General features: G+C 52.2%; 1 protein-coding gene across 1 annotated transcript in view; it reads right to left on the bottom strand.

Annotated features, from left to right (window-relative positions):
* Window positions 1-12195, bottom strand: part of LOC138360323 (tigger transposable element-derived protein 7-like) — a 31281-nt gene extending 19086 nt beyond the window's left edge. Inside the window, exon 1 of the mRNA XM_069320241.1 lies at window positions 12132-12195. Coding sequence (XP_069176342.1) covers window positions 12132-12195 — 64 coding nt within the window. The remainder of the gene's footprint in view (window positions 1-12131) is intronic.
* Window positions 12196-20061: the final 7866 nt, after the last annotated feature.

Genomic DNA, 20061 nt, shown 5'->3' with positions numbered 1-20061 from the left:
ATCAGGGTTGCTTTGATTAGCTTTGGTTAAGTTTAGTTGGGTTTGGTTAGGTTAAAATACGCCAGTACAAACTTGTTTCCTTGGCATTATAAATTTGCTCAGGAGAGAGAGTATCACAATCTCAAATTTGGACACATGTCTCTGCACCTTTATCCACCACACACAGGAACATTCCAGATTCATCTTCCTGTATAAGCTGAATGCTCTGATAATAGGTCATCACAATATGTTTTCTCTTGACTTCACTGCCTGTTGAAGCCCTAAACAACATATATGTCTTGTATTTCTAGACGCACTAGTAGCAGGATGCAAAAAATATGCAGAGATATAAAACGGTGAGAGAGATAGGGAGGGTTTTTTCTGGCATGAGTAAACTAAAACAAAGGCTTTAAATAGGCTTTTCCAGAGTACAGATGCCGCCTGGGGCCGTATCACAAACCAATAGATGCAATAAACGAATGATTGAGATCTGATAGCAAGGTCGGGGAGTGTATGTCATTTAACCCTTAAACCGCACACATCATATATATATATGATTTCATGTCTAGCTCTATAATTTAAACGCCCTGCCTGGGATAGGGGCAGCTATAGTACAGCCATGATCGATAGTTGCCAGATGCCACCTAGAAAAAAAATCCAGGCCAACATTCTTGGCTGTTAGAGCGTCAGTATTGAGCAAGCCACCAAGCCTGGTGCACGCAGCACGAGCTCACAGCACCGCTGTTCAGCTTGTGACCACAGCATCGCCTACAAATATGATACTATTATTATTTAGCAGTGAGAGTATTACTGAAGCCCCCTGACTGTGATAAAACTGACCAGGATTCTGATAATAGTAGGATTGTGATGATATTTAGCACTGTGCTCCATAGAGGGAGGAGTAAGCTTGTGGGAGGGAGGGTTGTGGCGTCGTCTTCTGACTGTGTGTGGCCACCATTTATTGACTGCACTCACCATACCAGCTTAGTGGTTCGATATGGTGAACACAAATGTAGATACTTATATATAACGTGTGTATAGAGTGTAATAACAGCGAGAGGAGTAGGTTGGGAGCCGCTATTTTGGTGAGGGAGGTGCGTCGTCTGCACGACTTGTCATGTTTACTGGTGGCCACTATGGTCTTTGGGCACCATACCAGCTTATTTGTACAGGTATGGTGAATAAAACAGGTAGATACTTATATATAATGTGTGTATATAGCGTAATAACACCACAAACAATATTGTTGTAGGAGAAATATTAGTGCGTCTGGCCTTGAGGGCGGCCGCTGATCAGCTGACTGTGTGAGTAGCTACATCTTATGGCCTTTACTCACCATACAAGCTTAGATGTACAGTTATGGTGAACATTACATGTAAATACGTATATATAACGTCTGTGTATAGTGAATAAATGCAAAAACAGTATTGTGGGAGGAGAATGAGGGCGAGTGAGGTGGTGTTGAGGGAGGGAGTGGCAGTGAGTGGCTGGCTGGTGTGTGGCGGTCACTCCTCGTTGCTCTTTGACTCACAAGACCAACTTAGTAGTTCGTTATGGTGAACAAAACATGCAGATACTTATATATAACCTGTGTGTATATAGTGTAACAACAGCAAAACTATTTGTTTTTTGTTTTATGAACATAATAATTGAATCACTAATATGCACACCATAATTTTGAGTACAGCGATGGTTCACACATTTTATTATATAAATATACCACAATTCACTGTATGGAATAATATTACTGCAAAAAAACTAAGAAAAAATCAATCAGAGACATTGAAATAATTAGGGTAATAATATATTTGTGGCAACTGCCGTCTGACAGCTCGGGCGGAGTAAACCTTGTCTGGTGAAGGCTCTGCCAATGCCCCTTTTCTGGGGGGGAACCCCGTCGGCTCCCCGGAGCTATCCCAGGCTGATATGCTAATGTCAGACTTTCGCATCAGTCATGTGTATGGAGTTCTTAGGCCTACCGGGGACCACGGCCAGAACCGGCCCCCTCAGAGAGGCAAGGGGAGCAATGGCCTATAGAAGCCCCCGTGTGGTTGGAATCATTCTATGTCTGCCATCGACCGGAACAGGCACCCAGAAAGGTAAGCGCCTCAAAACAAACCCCTATTCTGGTTAAAATTGTTACCAAAAGCCGAACTAGTGGATAGAACTCCCAAAGAAAACAAACAAACTACTGTGACGTCACACGCCGCTGCACTGCTGTCTGCGCAGCTCCCCCCTCCCCGGGAGGGGGAAAGGGGAGCCCCAGACCCCCACCGGCTACCCACACCTCAGTTCTTGAGGCTGATGCTATAGGCGATGATCGTGTGCTCTGGCTCCGGTGTCGCTACTGCACTGTGCTTTGCATGTGGTGTTGGTTTTGTGGGTGCAAGAGCCAGGAGTTATCTTCAGTACTCGGGCTGCATGCGCCTAAGGCTGCCTTCCCTAGGTGCCCTGTAAGTACTGCCCTTGGGGCTTGGGGCCACCTTCCACAGGCTCCTCAGGGTCTGCCTCTGCTGGTTCGTTTTACCTTTCGGTTTTTCGGCCGCCTGTTGGGCTCTTGGGTGTTCTGTTCTCCCTTGTTACCGGCAGGTAAGAGGCAGTTTGCACTGGTAGGGGCGCAGGGTGCTGCTCAGCTTGTATTTCCCGACATCGCGACCGGCTCTGTTCCTTGGGGTTCGCTGTCCTCTTGCGAGGTGTTGTTTTTCTTTTTGTTTTTGCCTGGTGGGGGGTTCTGTCATTTTATTCAGTTTGTTTTTGCCCTTCCACTGTTCTCCTCGGTGGCGCCCCCAGCTAGGTTCCCGTGAGTGTACACGTCCCTGGGGTACAGCTATAGAAGTTCGCTTGGTAGTTTTGGGCGCCGGTTTGCAGCACCCTGCTTGGGACTACATGAGCGCGAGTCCTCTTAAAGTAAACGCTCAGGACCCTGGGAATCCCCTATCGGGCGCGTGGGTCCGATGTATGTGACCCCGGAGTCCCCACTCGCTGTGTGCGAGTTTGAGGGTTGCTCGGTCCCCTTGTCTCAGGGTGACCCTCATTGTTTTTGCCTCTGCCACGCTGCCTGTTGGGTCTGTGATACTTTCGACCCTGAGTCCTGTGAGTGTTGCTGCTTGCTTGTTACTTAATTTACCTAATCCTCTGATGATTCTGTTCGGGTACAGGCGGCGCGTGAGTTGCAGTCTAGGTTTCGTCTGTTGCAACGCGCTCGATTGGTTGCTCACCCGGATGCCCCGGGGCTGCCCCGCTTTGCTTTTCGAGACCCGGACTTGGGGGTGGGGGTCGCTTCGATCCTGGTTCAGTCTGCACCTCCTCGTCGTACCCCTTCTGTTCGTTCTGGTCCCCCCCCCCCCTGCTTCCGGCCCCAAAGCGTCTGAGGGTTTCGGGGTCGGAGCAGGGGTTACTTGATCTTGAGACTCGGGCAGCTTCAGGTGGTTGCCCCTTCCGGGGGGGCGGCAGAGGCATTCGAGTCTTGTGTCCCGGCCGAAGCTTCTGGGTCTGACCAGTGGGCCTCCCTTCCTCCAGCGTTTCCGGCTGCTCCGTCCTTGTCTTGTGGGGTCGGGGCTTGGGGAGAGGACTCGGCCTCTGGTCCTGTGGTGAAGGACCTCGAGGCTGGGGAGGGGCTGACTTGGGGGCCTTGGGCCCCGCTGGACCCCGCCGGGGTTTTTCTTCCCTCTGAGCGGGGCTTATTGTTACAAAGAGTGGGGTTTTCTTTTTCCCCCCTCTGCGTACGAGTTGGATTTGGTGTCGGCCCCTCCCCGGGTTCGTTCTGTGTTCCGCCGAGTACGTCGGTTCCGTCCTTTCGCAGGTTTTCGGCTTATCGCATCCAACCTGGTGTGGTGCGAGCGGCCTTTGCAGCTTACCTCCTGTGTGACCCGGATTATGCCTCGGAAATGAATCCGTCCGAGTTCAGGTTTGGGACTTCGTTCCCTTTCTGGCTCCGTTACGAGGTTCCGGAGTCGTCCTGGCTAGCAGACTGCCCCTTGTTTGTTCTGGATTCCTGGCATTCCTTCTGTCGTTCCCGCACGCTGGAGTGGCGGGAAGCTTCCACGGTGCTTCAGGTTTTCCTGGGGGGCGAGCTTGAGTACCTGAATGAGTGCTTGTTTGCCCTGCCCTTCCCCGCGATGTGGGCATTATTCAGGTTCCCACCCTTTCGGCGGCGCTTGTTGCGGAGGACCTGCTCGCCCGGGGCCTTTTGGCTTCGGCCTTGTGGTTCTTTTCCCTCCTGGAGCTGTCCTCGGATTGGCTCGTGGAGGATGTGAGGACGCTTGGGTCCGTCCCGGGGTCCGGCACCTTGTCCTCGGCTGCGCGTTCGTCGGCTGCCTTGTTGAAGCTGTTCTCGCCTATTTTGCGGGATGCGGTTTCCCTGTTTTATGCTTCCCGTCTCGCATGTTGGCAGGCGGTGCTGGGTTCCTCTGTGGAATCTGCTTGGGCTCTGGCTCTTAGGCGCTCTTCACCTTTTTGTCCTCTTCTGTTTGAGGAGTCGGCCGTGGCGCAGTTTATTCAGGCTGTGTCGGTGGCTTGTTGTCCGATGTCGAACTTGTTAGTTTTCCAGGGGTCTCGGGGTGGGTCTTCCAGGAAGGGTCGTGCCAGGGCTCGGGGTTCCTCTCGTCGTGGTAGGCCTCTGGTGTCAGGTTTGGGTTCGGCTCCTCCTGCGGACCCTCCCTCGTCTGGTTAGCGTGGTGTTCGCTCTGTGCGGGATTCTGGGTCTCGTAAGGATCGCCGGCCCTTTCGCGGTTTGCCCCATTGACGGGGTGATGGGGGGGCGGCTTGCACTGTTCGCCCGCACCTGGTCCCACGATCTGGGGGCCTTTCGGGTCGTGTCTCGCGGCCTGCGGGGGCATTGGGTGGCCCCTCCCCCCTTGGGGGGGGTCGGGGCTGGCATGGCAGGTTTCTTCCCCTGCGCTCTGTCGAGTCGTCTTGGAGTGGGTACCTTGGGCATCGTCAAAACGATGTCGTCCCTCAGATGGGTTTCCCGTCTGTTTCTGGTTCCGAAACGGGACTGCATGAACCTGCGGTTCATTCTGGACTTGTCCCGTCTGAACCCCTGGGTTCATTGTCCCTCCTTTCGGATGACTATGCTGTCTCAGGTTCGGCTCCTCTTGGAGCCGGGCGCTTGGATGGTGTCCCTGGACCTCCGGGACGCTTTTTGGCATGTCCCGATTCATCCACGGTTCAGGGACTGGCTCGGTTTTGTTGTGGGGCGTCTGCGTTACCGCTTTCGTTGTCTCCCGTTCGGGTTGAACCTGGCACCTCGTGTGTTCACGCGCCTTACACGGGTTGTGGTGGCTTGTTTGCGTCTCCTAGTTTGCGGGTGTTGGCCTACCTCGACGACTGGCTGGTTTGGGCTCCCAGCCGTTCAGCTTGCTTGCTAGCCAGGGATTTGGTTCTTTCCCAGCTCGCCGAGTTCGGGTTCTTGGTGAATGGGAGAAAGTCCCATTTGTTTCCCTCTCAGGTTCGGACTTGGCTGGGTCTCGTTTGGGACTCTCGAACCGCCTCCTTGTCTCTCCCTCCGGAGTCTCTCCTGCGGCTGCGGTCCCGCCTTCGTCTGTTTCTGGTGGGCCCTCGGGTCACCCGGCGGTTGCTCGAGGTGCTTGCAGGAGCCTGAACTTCGCGATGGAGGTCTACCCGCCGGGTCGGTTTGGCTTCGTCGGCTGTTCTGGTTCCTTCAAGGTCCCCCCTTCCGCCTCTCTCGCGATCGCAGAGTTTGACCCCCGGGGGCCTTGTGTCGATTGCTGCGTCACCGGCTTCCTCTTCAGGTTTTTCGGGGTTCAGTGCCTTGGCGCCTACCCGAGCCCTCGCTCGATGTGTACACGGATGCGTCGTCTCTCGGCTGGGGTTTTGTGACCAGTGCTCACCAGGCCAGCCAGGGGCGTTGGGATCCGTCCTTCCGTCGAGCTCACAGCACGGTGCGGGAGTTCGCGGCTGTGTGGTTTGCTCTGGGGAGGATTCGGCTGGCCCGCGGATCAACGATTCGGCTCTATTCGGACTGCTCTCCGGTGGTTCATTGCCTGAACCATGGGGGTTCGATGCGGTCCTTGTCTCTCTGGGGTTGGTCGCTTCGGGTGACTCGTCTGCTGAGTTCTCAGGGTTTGGCTCTCCTGGCGGTTCACGTACAGAACGTGTCCAATGTCTTGGCTGACGCCCTGTCTCGCTTCGTTTCCCTCTCCACGGAGTGGACGGTCGATGACGAGTCCTTCCATTGGCTTTGCCAGACGTTCGGGCGCCCCGAGGTGGACCTCTTCGCGTCGGCGTGATCGCAGTGCCTTCCCGTTTATGCGACGCCCTTCCCCGATCGCGAAGCCATTGGGGTCGACGCCTTTCGGCTAGACTGGTCGAGGTGGGGGTTCCTGTACCTCTTTTCCCCAGTTCGGCTGTTGCTCCAGGTCCTGACTCGCTTAGAGACTTACAGGGGATAGTTGTCCTTCTGGCCCCTTGGTGGCCGGCCCAGCCTTGGTTTCAGGCGCTGGTTGCTCGTTGTCCGAACCCGAAGGTTTTCCCGCGGCTCCGCCTCTTTCAGCAGATCGGGCCGGTACGTCACGTGGCTGGTTCGATCTTCTCCTCAAGTCTTCGCGTATGGTTATTTTGACTCGAGTCTATCATCATCTCTATGGTGATCAGGTGGCCTCCTTGTTGGTGTCCCACCTGAGGGCTTCTTCTCGGTTGCAGTATGAAGTTTCCTGGCGGTCCTGCTGTTTCTTTTTGCGTCTTCGTCGTGTTAGTTCCTTGTCTGTTCGGGTGGTCTTGTCCTTCCTCTCGTGGTTGTTTCAGGACCATCATCTTATGCCTAACACTGTCGTCTCGTATCGTGCGGCGCTGACGGAGCCGCTTCAGCTTGCCTTCAGTATCGATGTTACGTCTGCGCCGTTTCGCAAGCTGCCTCGTGCATCGTTTCACCTCCAGCCTGCTCATGCGCCGCCTGAGCCGTCCTGGTCTTTGGACAGAGTGCTCACTTTCCTTTCGTCTCCTCGTTTTGTTGTGGCCCCTTCGGTCCAGGATTGTTTTTCCAAGGCACTTTTCTTGTTGGCTTTGGCCTCTGGGGGTCGGGTAGGGGAGCTTCATGCTCTCCTCCGGCGCAGGGGTTTCTGCTCTTTTGGTCGTGGTGATTGTTTTGTTCGCTTGCAACCGTCTCCTTCTTTTCTGGTGAAGAATGAGACTGCTGCGTTCCAGAGGGGTCCATGGGTGGTTGATGCTTGGTTGGTCAAGCCGGGGGTGCATCATGTTTTGTATCCGGTTGCTCTGCTTTGCCGTTATTTGCGTGCCACGGCTTCTGTGTCCGGGGACGCGCTGTGGGTTGATCCGGTTTCCCTTCTTCCCTGTTCGCGGGTTCGGGTCTCCCAGGTTGTCCACAGGGTTATTAAGTCCAGCCAGCCTGCAGTCTATCCCCGTGCCCATGACGTTCGTAAGTTCGCGGCTCTTGCTGCCGTCTTTGGGAATATGTCTTGGTCTGATGTTCTGGCGCAGGGATTTTGGCGGTCGAACAGGCTCCTGGCTGCTCGTTACCTTGTGAATGTCCCTGGGCCCCGTCGGGCCTGTGTTGCTTTGGGTCGGCGGTTGCAGCCAGTTGTCTCGGCTTCGAGTTGAGGAGTGAGCGACGACCGCCTCCCGGGTAAGTCCCTCTTTTTCCGTCTATGGGTAGTTAGCTCCGGGGAGCCGACGGGGCTACCCCCCAGAAATCCAGCGTTGAATGTAATGGAACGCCATTTTCTGGGTGAGTCCCGGAGGCTTCCCGGTATCCCTCTCTCCCTCCCGGTCGGCGTTTTTTTTTGCGTTTTTGACATCCAGCCTCAAGAACTGAGGTGTGGATAGCCGGCGTGAGAGGTCTGGGGCTCCCCCTTCCCCCTCCCAGGGAGGGGGAAGCTGCGCAGACAGCGGCGCGGCGGCCTGTGACGTCACACTAGTTTGCTTGTTTTCTTTTGGGGAGTTCTATCCACTAGTTCGGCTTTTGGTAGCAATTTTAACCAGAATAGGGGTTTGTTATGAGGCGCTTACCTTTCTGGGTGCCAGTTCTGGTCGATGGCAGACATAGAAATGCTTCCAACCACACGGGGGCTTCTATAGGCCATTGCTCCCCTTGCCTCTCTGAGGGGGCCTGGTTTTGGCCGTGGTCCCTGGTAGGCCTAAGAACTCCATGCACATGACTGATGCCAAAGTCTAACATTAGCATATCAGCCTGGGATAGCTCCGGGGAGCCTCCGGGACTCACCCAGAAAATGGCGTTTCATTACATTCAACGCTGGTTTTTTTGCCACACTTCCCTACCCTATTGCAACTAAAATATGCCACCTACGATTTGTTATTTTTTCCGTGATCAGGGAACAAAAATGAACATTTCTATAAGACGAAAGAATTTTTTGGATTTTTTTTTTGTTGCGCCTGTGGGTGTGAATTCCATTTGGGCCCCTAGCGGTTTGAGGGTTAATGATGATAGATTCAGGGTTGTCTCCGGAGCTCACTCTGAAACTGGCATTTCATTACATTCTATGATGGTTTTTACACATAATATTAGAGGAGGAACATTCTCACACTGACACAGTGCACTGTGCATGTGCAGAACTAGCCACTGTGCTGCCGGACTTCAAATGTCTTTACCTTACAAACCAATACAGTTTCAACTATTCACTGTTATTAGCACTAACACATTCTTCCAAAAAAGGCTCTTTCCTTACAATGAGGCAGTGAAATTTGTGATGGGAAAGCATAATCGTTAGCAAAGGCAAAGTTGTCAAAACAAACCCAATAGTGGCATCCAGTTGAGCAAACACCGGATTACAGTAAAATAGAGGTCATTAAATTGAGTAGATACTGTATATTAGAATATTTCAGATAAACCACTGTGTGGTGTTGTAAAATAAGTCAGCTTTAAAGTTGGATTTATTGTCTAAAAAAAATGTATTATGCACTCCATAACATAGTGTAAGATTCTCGTAACTATTAAGATCTTATATTTATATTTAGTATTAATCAATGATTTTGTATCAATTCCAGAGAAACTGAAGGTAAGGATAGTACAAAAATGAGTGAAAAGGAGATTAAAGAGTTTATAATTCAGAGTTTCATGACACCTACAAATTGTGAGTATTGCTGAGCATGTACTCTATGTTCTACTAATCATTGTCCCTATTAGTAAAGTGTTTAACTAATGCACTGCATTAAAATATGACACCCCTGTGGTCCGCAAAAAATAATTTATTTTCCCAAAAAAATTTTCTCTTTTATTGTTAAAATGTAGTCTCTGATCATGGGAAACTAAAATAGAATTTTGCATGTGACATACTTTAGCCATGATGGAGCCTGGAGCCTGGAGCCTAGCCTCGTAGCCTGGTGGATAGCGCGCAGGATTCGTAATTCTGTGGCGCGGGTTCGATTCCCGCACGAGGCAGAAACAAATGGGCAAAGTTTCTTTCACCCTGAATGCCCCTGTTACCTAGCAGTAAATAGGTACCTGGGAGTTAGTCATGGGCTGCTTCCTGGGGGTGGAGGCCTGGTCGAGGACTGGGCCGCGGGGACACTAAAAAGCCCCAAAATCATCTCAAGATAACCTCATCTCAAGATGGAGCTGAGAAGTTCAGTAAATTATGGGCGCTGAGTGATGAGGCCCTCAGGAACACTCGATCCTGCCACCCCGTGGGGCAGCAGTTGCCGTGAATATCATTTTTCACAATTATTTCAATGTCTCTTTTCTTTTCTGTTTTTTTTCTGTAATATTATTCAGTGTGTGTGGAACATCACTTTGCTCAAAATTATGGGGCTCATACATTTGAGATGTACAGTATATAATATACTAAAATCGATCAGTGTTTTATGCTTTTATTACAATATATACACACATTGTATATAACTATCTACATTTTTGTGCGCCATAATGAACCACAAAGATCGTGTGTTGAGAGTTTATTTACACAGTACAAGAAACCAAGGTCACAGCCGAGTGTGGCAATGTCTGCCTCAAATACATTTCTACATAATTATTTCAGTGTATGTGAATGGTTTTATATCTAGTTTCCTGGGGGAGCCGACAGGGCTCCCTGAAACTAACGGACTGATATCCTTCATATTAGTCTTGAGCATCACTTACTAGAGTCTGTATGCCTTTCGGGAACCACGAACCAGAACCTGGTTCCCTCATAGAAGTGCAGGGAGCAATGGCTATATGAAACACTCCACTGTTTGAGAGTATCATCATCTCGGCCATCAACCGGGGGTATCACCAGAAATATCGGCGAACCAATACAAGCAAGCCCCAACTGGTAAAATACTGTATTGCAACCCAAGACCGAACAGAGGATAATAACTCCCCCAAGATAAAACAGCAAACAAGCTAATGTCCACTTCACCAGTGTACCTGCTCGTTAGTGACCCCCTTCTCCCAGGAGGGGAGATGGGGACCTGCCTACCCCAAGCGCTAACACTGGCAGTCGTCAACTGATGTCCTATAGAGCAGACGTTACCTATGGCTTCAATTTCCTGCTGGATTTTACTCTTTGCGGTTGTGCTGAATTTTTACTCTGCATTTGTGCTGGATTTTGGGATTATTGTGCGGTGGCCAGGTGTTCTAAGAAGTACTCGGGCTGCATACATCAAGGGTGATTTTTCCTAGGCGCCCGGTAGGTACTGTCCTTGCATGTTCAGGGTTATCTTCCCTGGGACATTTGGGATTGCATTTCCGTTGAGGTTGGTGTCTTTTGTCATTAACCTCGCGAACTCACTGTCGGCGCCATTGCTAGTTGGCTGCACACGGATTTGTTCCCGGAAAAACTCACAATTCTGAGCACCCATCAGCTCAATTCATTGTGGTTCTATGAGGAAGAATACATCAGTACTCCAAGACCCAGATATTATCTTGTTTTGAAGGAAACAATTCCGATTTAGTCTACAATTGAGTGAGAAACAACGTTGTTGATTACCTGCTGTCCAGCTGACTGGTATTCTGCGCAACACAGTATGCAGGTGACCCAAACTCTCGTACTGCACTTTTTCTGGGGGGAGCCCCGTCGGCTCCCCGGAGCTATTCGGGCTGAATGGATTTGTATAACTTTCTGACATCAGTCAATGCATGGAGTTCTTGCCTACGGGGGACCACGAGCCAGAACCTGGCCCCCCGCTAGAGAGTCGCGAGGAGCAATGGCTTATAGAGACCCCCCTTATGATTGGGAGCATTTTATGTCTGCCATCGACCGGGATAGGCCCAGGAAAGGTAGGCGCCCCAAAACAAACCCCTATTCTGATAAACTATTGCGACCGAAGACCGAACTGGTGGACAGAACTCCCCAAACGAAAATTAGCAAACAAGCATGATGTCATCATGTCGCCTCGTCACTGTCTGCTCTAGCCCTCTCCCCCCCTCCCCGGGAGGGGGAAGGGGGGAGGCCCCAGACCCCACCGTCAGCGAGTTCTTAGGCTGATGGGATCTGGTGCAGTCGTGCCTCTGGCTCCAGTTTTCCATTGCAGTTCTGTGCCTTGTGGTGTGAGCTGTCCCTTCCGGTGGTGTGGGGCCAGGAGTGATATTCCACAGTGCTTCGGGCTGCATGCGCCTTAGGGTCACCTTCCCTAGGTACCCTGTAAGTACTGCCCTTGGGGCTTAGGGCCAACTTCCCTGGGTCACCTTGGGGTCTACCTCTGCTGTGCCGTGTACTGCTCGGTAATTGGCTGCCCTTGGGGTTAGCTGGGGTTTTTTCTTGCTCTTGTTTGTCTCTGGATAGGGGGTAGTTTTTGTCACTGGCAGGGGCGCGGGGTACTGCACAGCTAGTTGTCACCATTAACAGCGGGGACAGCTCTGTTCTGTCCGGGTACGTTGTCCTCTTGCAGGGTTTTTCTTTTGTTTTTGTTTTCTGCCTGGTGGGGGGTCTGCCTGTTGGTCCCCCATCGCTGTTCCTGGGGTATATCTATATCTTTATTTCTCCATTTTGTGTTGGTGGTCCACCCCGCTTGGCCCCTGTGAGTGTACACGTCCCGGGGGTTTAGCTATAGCAGTTTGGTAGTTTTGGGTGCCGGTTCGCATTACCCTGCCTGGGCTTCCCTTGGCGGGTTACCAAGGCTAAGGGCCCTGGAAAACCCCACGGGGGCTACGTGGTCCGATGGATGTGACCCCTGAGTCCCCCCTCGCATCCTGTTAGTTTGAAGGTTGCTCTGTCCCCTTGTCTCAGGGGGACACTCACCGGTTTTGCCTCCGCCATGCTGCCTCTTGGGTCGGTGACTGTTTGACTCGGAGACGTGCGACATGTGTTATCTGTACATACTCCATTTCACCCAGGCTACTGTGCCTGATATGCGGGTGAGGGCAGCTGAGGTGTTGCATGCTCGCTTTAGGTTGCTGCAACGCGCTAGGTTGGTTGCTTTCCCGCATGCCCCGAGATTGCCCCGTTTTGGTTATAGGGACCCGGACTTGTGGGTGGGAGTCGCTTCGGGTATGGTTCTGTCTGCCCTTCCAGTCCTTCCTCTTCTGTTGCTCTTTCGGTCCCCCCTCCCCCTCCTTGCTACCGGTTCCTAAACGTCTGAGGGTTTCGAAACCGGGGCTGGGTTTAGTTGGCTGTAAGACTCGGGCGATCTCGAGGGTGTCCCCTACTGGGGCGGTGGCAGAGGCATTCGAGCCTGGTCCTTCTGCCGGAGCTTCTGGGTCTGGCCAGTGGACCACCTTTGTTCCTGCTTTTTCGGCTGCTCTCACCTTTTCTTTGGGGGTGGGGGCTCAGGAGGACAGCTCGGCCCCAGGCCCTCTGGGCAAGGTTCCTGGGGTTGGGGAGGGGTTGGCTTAGGGGCCTTGGGCTCCATTGGACCCCGCCTGGGTTTTTCTACCCTCTGAGCGCGCCTTAGTGTTACAAGGCAGAGGAGTTCTCTTTCGCTCCCTCCGCGTACAAATTGGATTTAGTGTCCCAGGGTTCGATTCCGTGATCCCGTGGGTTCTTCGGTTCTGTCTTTCCAGAAGTTTCTAGCTTCCCATGTTTCGTCTTCGGAGGTGCGGGAGGCCTTAGCGGCTTACCTCCAACGTGACCCGGATTACGCCTTCATTATCGATCCGCGTTCCTTCGTGTACGGATCCCCTGGTTTGTGCTGGTTCATTATGAAGTCCCGGAGTCGTCCTGGTTGGCAGACTGTCCTCTCTTTTCATTGGAGGCATGGCACACGTTCTGTGGGTCCCGCGCGCTTGAGTGGCGAGAGGTTTCTACGGCGTTGCAGGTTTTCCTGGGGGTGGCGACTTCGAGCATCTTATGCTTGTTTGTTCGCCCCTGCCCTTCCATGGGATGTTGGTGTCATGCAGCTTCACGTTCAGGTGCCATCCTTCTGGATGCGGAGGATTTGCGGATTCGTGGCCTGCTTGCTTCGGCTCTGTGTTTCTTTTCCCTCCTTGGCTGTCCTTGGATTGCTCGAGTTGGATGTGGGAGCGTTTGGGGCTCCTGCCGGGTTCGGTGCGCTGCGGGCATTGCCTGCTTGTTGAAGCTCTTTGCGCCCATCCTGCATGATGCGGTTTTGCGGTTCTGTGCTTCTCGCCTTGCGTGTCGTCAGGCGGTGCTGGCTTCTTCCTTGGAGTCTGCCAGGCCCTGGCTCTTCGTTTGTCTTCGCCCTTTTGTCCGTTGCTGTTTGCAGAGTTTGCTGTGGTGCAGTATCTGCAAGCGGCCTCAGTCAGTTGTTGGCCAATGTCTGAGTTGTTGTTGCTCTGAGGGGCTCATGGGGGGCCTTCCCGGAAGGGTCATGCCAGGGCTAATGGGTCTTTTCGTCGGGGGTAGGCCTTTGGTGCCGGATTTGGGGCTGGCGGCGCCTTCGGTTCCAGCTGTTGCTAGTTGGCGTGGGGATCGTCCTGTTCGCTGCTTAGGTTCTCACAAGGTTGTGTCTGCCCTTTCGCGGTTCGTCCCATTGACGGGGCGATGGGGCTCGCCCAGATTGCTCATGCCTTGTCCCACAATTCGTGGGCTTTTCGGGTCGTTCTGTGCGGCCTGTGATGGCATTGGGTGGCTCTTCCTCCCTCGGGGGGTTCGGGGCTTGTGGGGCAGGGCTCTTCTCCTGCGCTCTGCCCAGTCATCTCGGAGTGGGTTCGCTTGGGCGTGGTCGAAACAAAGTCGTCCCTCAGGTGGCTTTCCCGCCTGTTTCCAGTCCCGAAACGGATCTCCGCAGATGTCCGGTTCATTCTGGACTTGTCCCATCTGAACCCCTGGGTTTTGTGCCCCTCCTTTCGGATGACTACGCTCTCCCAGGTCCATCTTCTTTTGGAGGGGGTGCTTGGATGGTGTCCCTGAACCTCAAGGATGTGTATTGGCACGTCCCGGTTCATCCGGGGTTCAGGGACTGGCTCGGTTTTGTTGTAGGGCGTCAGGGTTACCGCTTTCATTGTGGGGTGTCAGGGTTACTGCTTTCGTTGTGGGGCGTCAGGGTTACTGCTTTCGTTTTCTTCCCTTCGGGTTGAATCTGGCACCTCGCATTTTTCACACGCCTTACTCGGGTCGTGGTGACCCGAGTAAGGTCACATCTGCATCTGCTAGGTGTTCGGGTGCTGGCCTATCTCGACGACTGGCTGGTTTGGGCTCGCAGCCAGTCCGTGTGTCTGCTTCCCAGGGATTTGGTTCTTTCCCACCTCACCTAGTTTGGGTTCTTGGTGAACTGGAGGAAGTCCCATCTAGTTTACTCTCAGCTTTGGTCTTGGCTGGGTCTGGGTTTGGGACGCTCGCACTGCTTCCTTGTCTCCTTTCTCCGGCGGCTCTCTGGCACCTGCGGTCCCGCATTCGCCTGTTTTTGAAGGGTTCCCGGGTTACGAGGCGGTTGCTTGTGATTTGTGCGGGAGCCTGAACTTTGTCATGATGGTCTACCCGCCGGGTCGGGTGTGGCTTCGTCGGCTGTTCTGGTTCCTTCGGGGCCGGCCCTTCCGCCTCTCTCGCGATCGTTGGGTTCGGCCTGTTGGGGCTTTGCGTCGGTTGCTGTGTCACCTGCTTCCTCTAAGGGTTTTTTAGGCTTCGGTGCCTTGGTGTGTCTTCCCAAGCCCTCGCTCGATGTGTACACAGACGCGTCGTCTCTTGGCTGGGGTTTTGTGACCAGTGCTCACCAGACCGGTCAGGGGCGGTGGGGTCCGTCCTTCCGTCTTTCTCACAGCACGGTACAGGGGTTTGCAGCGGTGTGGATGTCGCTCTGGAGGATTTGAGTTGCTCGCGGATCGACGATCAGGCTCCATTCAGACTGCTTCCCGGTGTTTATTGCCTGAACTGTGGGGATTCAATGCGGTCCTTGGCTCTTTGGGGCTGGTTGCTTCGGCTGACTCGTCTTTCGAGTTCTCGAGGTTTGGCTTTCCTGGCGGATCACGTCCGGGGGCTGTCCAATGTTCTGGTGGACGGCCTGTCCCAGTTCCTTCCCTTTCCATGGAATGGACGGTCGATACCAACTCCTTCAGTTGGCTGTGCCGGATGTTCGTGACTACGGACTTCGATCTCTTTGCGTCGGCGTGGTCGAGGAGTCTCCCAGTATATGTGGCACCCTTCCCCAACTGCGAAGCGATCGGGGTCGATGTCTTCAGGCAGGACTGGGCCAGGTGGGGTTGCCTGTACCTCTTTTCCCCGGTTCCGCTGTTGCTCCAGGTCCTGACTTGCTTGGAGACTTACCGAGGTCAAGTAGTCCTTCTGGCTCTTTGGTGGCTGGCCCAGCATTGGTTTCAGGCGCTGCTTGCTCGGTGTCTGAACCCGAGGGTCTTCCCGCTGCTCCGCCTCTTTCAGCAGATCGGTCCAGCCCTGTATGAGGCTGGTTCAGTCTTCTCCTCGAGTCTTCATGTCTGGTGTTTTTGACTCGGGTTTTATCATTCCCTGTATGGTGCGCAGGTGGCTTCGTTGTTGGTCTCCCACCTGCGTGCTTCATTGAGCAGCAGTATGAGAATTCCTGGCGGTCCATCCGGTTTTTCCTATCACTGTGTCGGTGTTCTTCAGTCTCTGATAAGGTTGTTCTGTCCTTTCTCTCTCGGTTGTTTCACAACCGTCATCTTATGCTGAATACTGTCGCTTCGTATCGTGCAGTGTTGGCGAAGCCGCTTCAGCTTGCTTTCGGAGTTGATGTTACGTCTGCTTCGTTTTGCAAGTTGTCTTGTGGCGTTGTTTTCACCTCCAGCCTGCTCATGCGCTGCCTGAGCCGTCTTGGTCCTTGGACTGCGTGCTCTCTTTCTCTCTTTCTCTCTTTGCCTCGGTTTGTTGTGGCCCCTTCCACATCGGGATTGTTTTTCTAAGGCTCTTTTTCCTGTTGGCTTTGGCCTCGGGGGGTCGGGTTGGGGAGCTTCATGCTCTCCTCCGGCGTCGAGGTTTTTGCTTCTTTCGTTCCTGGTGGTCGTTTTGTTCGCTTGCAGTGATCTCCCTCTTTTTTGGGGGAAGAATGAGATGGCTACATTCCAGAGGGTCTGTGGGTTGTTGATGCTTGGGTGTTCAGGCCGTGGGTGCATCATGTGTTGTGTCCGGTTGCGGCTCTCCGACGTTATTTGCACACCCACGGCTTCTGTTGCCAGGGATGCGCTTTGGGTTGATCCGGTTTCCTTTCTTCCCTGTTCCCGGGATCGGGTCTCTCAGATTGTCCGCAGGGTTATTTAGTGTAGCCAGCCTGCGGTTTTTCCCCGGGCCCACGACGTTCGCAAATTTGCTGCTTTGGCGGCTGTCTTTGGCAACATGTCTTGGATGGACATTCGGGCCCGGGGTTTTTGGAGATCAAACAGGGTCCTGGCCGCTCGCTACCTGGTGAATGTTCCTGGGCCTGGTCGGGCCTGCGCTGCTTTGGGTTGGCAGTTGCAGCCATTTATCTCGACTTCCCGTTGAGGAGTGAGGAAGGACCACCACCCGGGTAAGTCCCTGTTTCTTCCTTATCGTTAGATAGTTAGCTCCGGGGAACCGACTGAGCTCTTCCCAGAAAACCAGCATTGAATGTAATGAAACGCCATTTTCTGGGCGAGTCCCGGAGGCTCCCCGGCATCCTCCCGCCCTCCGGTCTGCGGTGTTTTTGCCTTTTGACATCCAGCCTAAGAACTAATGGTTGGGTCGCCGACGGTGGGGTCTGGGACTCCCGCCTTCCCCCTCCCGGGGAGGAAGGGGGGTTGTGCTGACAGTGGAGCGGCGACATGATGACGTCATGCTTGTTTGCTAATTTTCGTTTGGGGAGTTCTGTCCACCTGTTCGGTCTTCTGTCGCAATAGTTTACCAGAATAGGGGTTTGTTTTGGGGCGCCTACCTTTCTGGGTGCCTATCCCAGTCGATGGCAGACATAGAATGCTCCCAATCATAAGGGGGGTTTCTATATACCATTGCTCCTCGTGCCTTTCTAGGGGGGGCCAGGTTCTGGCTCAAGGTCCCCAGTAGGCAAGAACTCCATGCATTGACTGATGCCAGAAAGTTATACATATCCATTCAGCCCAGATAGCTCTGGGGAGCCTCCAGGACTCACCCAGAAAATGGCATTTCATTACATTCAATGTTTGATTTTTTTTTTTTTTGTGGACCGTATCACTGACAAGGTCACTTAGAGTCCTACCCTGAAGGGCGAGGCGATATCCTGCGAGCATTGCCACAAGGGAGCACCTTAGAAGGCGTACCGAGCCTGACAAGGAAAGGTAGACCAAACAGCTCATTTAGGTGCTAGGTATCCCTGATTCCACCTGGGGGAATCATTCTACGACCTCCGTTGGATGGGGAATAAATTTCTCCAGGCCCTAGGAGTGTTTCAGGCATTAGGTGGGGCAGTGATTTGGTCCTCATTACGTGGAGAGTCATGGGAAAGGCTAAGAGAAAGAGGCAATGGAGGCAGCTTTCAGATGACGAGGGACGGTGGACTGATGTGCAGCAAGCACTGAAGAAAACTGCTATCGAGGCTTCACCACTTGCTTCTACCAGCAAGACAGCAGACATAATCATAGACATCTCCACCTAGAGAGGACAACATCAGTCTCACACCAGCCAGTGTCAGACAATGCTTCTCTGTCCACAACCCAGCCACAAGAGGACAGTATGAGACAGGAGAGGACACCACCAGAGTCACATCACCAGAATAAGGAGAGGGGGAGAACAAGTTCTTGAAAATTGCATATACCAACATAGATGGAGTGAGATCAAAGATACTGGATTTAAGTGATGCAGCTGCAGACACCAGATGTTGTTGTACTCACGGAGACAAAACTTGAAGATGATGTTTTAAATGAGGTCATATATCCAAGAGGCTACTCGGTCTGGAGACGGGACAGAAAAATTAGGAAAGGCGGTGGCATTGCTGTGCTGGTGAAAGAACACCTAAAGGTAAACGAAATAATAATTGCCAATCCACGAGAAGTTGACATAATAGCACTAGAGATATGCAATCAGGATGATAAACTAACGATCATATATGCATATAGTCCACCACCAAGCAACACATGGACAAAGGAGGAGCTAGATAATAAACGAGAGGGTCTTATAACAACAATGAGAGAAATTATAGTCAGAGCTGATAAAGATAGATCACGATTCTTGATAGTCGGCGACATCAACTTAAAATCCATAGACTAGGAGGCATATAAAGCTAGAACGGAGGATTTTTGGACTTGTAGATTCGTAAACCTCATCCTGGAAACATTCATGTTTTCAACATGTTAAACAAGCTACGAGGATGAGGGAAGGGGATGTTACCTCCATGCTGGATTTGATATTTACCAGGAAAGAGGAAGAGATATTTGACATTCAGTACCTCCCTCCCTTAGGTAAAAGTGACCATGTCTTATTGGGAATAAAGTATGCTATGCGATATAATTTGGGAGAAAATGAGGTTGAAGCAGTTCAAAAGCCTGATTTCGGGAGAGGTCATTGTGGGGAACTCAGACATTTCTTTAAGGAAATTGACCGGAAAGACTTGCTGTTAGGACATGAAGTAAATGAGATGGATGTCATATTTTGTGAAATATATGATAAAGGCACAAAATTTTTTATTCCAAAGCAGAGATGCAGAACTAGGAAACAGGATTGGTTTGACAGAAATTGCGAGAGGGCCAGAGACCAAAAGACACAAAAATGGAATCAATATAGGAAGAGACCGAACCCCCAAACATACCAGCGATACAAAGATGCGAGAAACAACTACACGGCAGTAAGAAGAGAAGCAGAAAATTTTTTTGAAAAAAGGATTGAGGACAAATGTAAAACAGAACCAGGTCTATTCTATAAATTCATAAACAACAAATTGCAGGTAAAGGATAATATTCAGAGGTTGAAAATGGGAAATAGATTCATAGAAAATGAAAAGGAAATGTGTGAAACATTAAACAAAAAGTTCCAAAGTGTGTTTGTACATAATGAAATCTTCAGGGAACCAGACACAATAAGAATTCCAGAGAACAGCATAGAGCACATAGAGGTGTCTAGAGCTGAAGTGGAGAAAATGATAAAGGAGGTAAGTAAGAACAAAGCAGTTGGTCCAGATGGAGTTTCATCATGGGTTCTGAGGGAATGTGCACCTGACCTCAGCATTCTACTGCAACTGATTTTTCAGGCATCCCTGTTTACAGGAGTTGTAGCTGATGTGTGGAAAAAGGTTAACATCGTCCCAATCTACAAAAGTGGCAGCAGGGAAGACCCCGTTAATTATAGACCTGTATCATTGACAAGTGTAATAGTTGCTACCAAAAGCCGAACTAGTGGATAGAACTCCCCAACCGAAAACAAGCAAACTAGTGTGACGTCACACACCGCCGCGCCTCTGCGCAGCTCCCCCCCTCCCCGGGAGTGGGAAGGGGAAGCCCCAGACCCCCCACGCCGGCTACTCACACCTCAGTTCTTGAGGCTGATGCTATAGGCGATGGTCGTGTGCTCTGGCTCCGGTGTTGCTACTGCACTATGCTTTGCGTGTGGTGTTGGTTTTGTGGGTGCGAGAGCCAGGAGTTACCTTCAGTACTCGGGGTACATGCGCCTAGGGCTGCCTTCCCTAGGTGCCCTGTAAGTACTGCCCTTGGGGCTTGGGGCCACCTTCCACAGGCTCCTCGGGGTCTGCCTCTGCTGGTCCGTTTTACCTTTCGGTTTTTCGGCCGCCTGTTGGGCTCTTGGGTGTTCTGTTCTCCCTTGTTACCGGCAGGTAAGAGGCAGTTTGCACTGGTAGCAGCGCAGGGTGCTGCTCAGCTTGTAT

This window comes from Procambarus clarkii, unplaced genomic scaffold, assembly GCF_040958095.1.
Source record: "Procambarus clarkii isolate CNS0578487 unplaced genomic scaffold, FALCON_Pclarkii_2.0 HiC_scaffold_107, whole genome shotgun sequence".
Taxonomy (NCBI): Eukaryota; Metazoa; Arthropoda; class Malacostraca; order Decapoda; family Cambaridae; genus Procambarus; species Procambarus clarkii.
The sequence above is the reverse complement of the archived record's forward strand: the minus strand, read 5'-3'. Positions and strand labels throughout refer to the sequence as shown.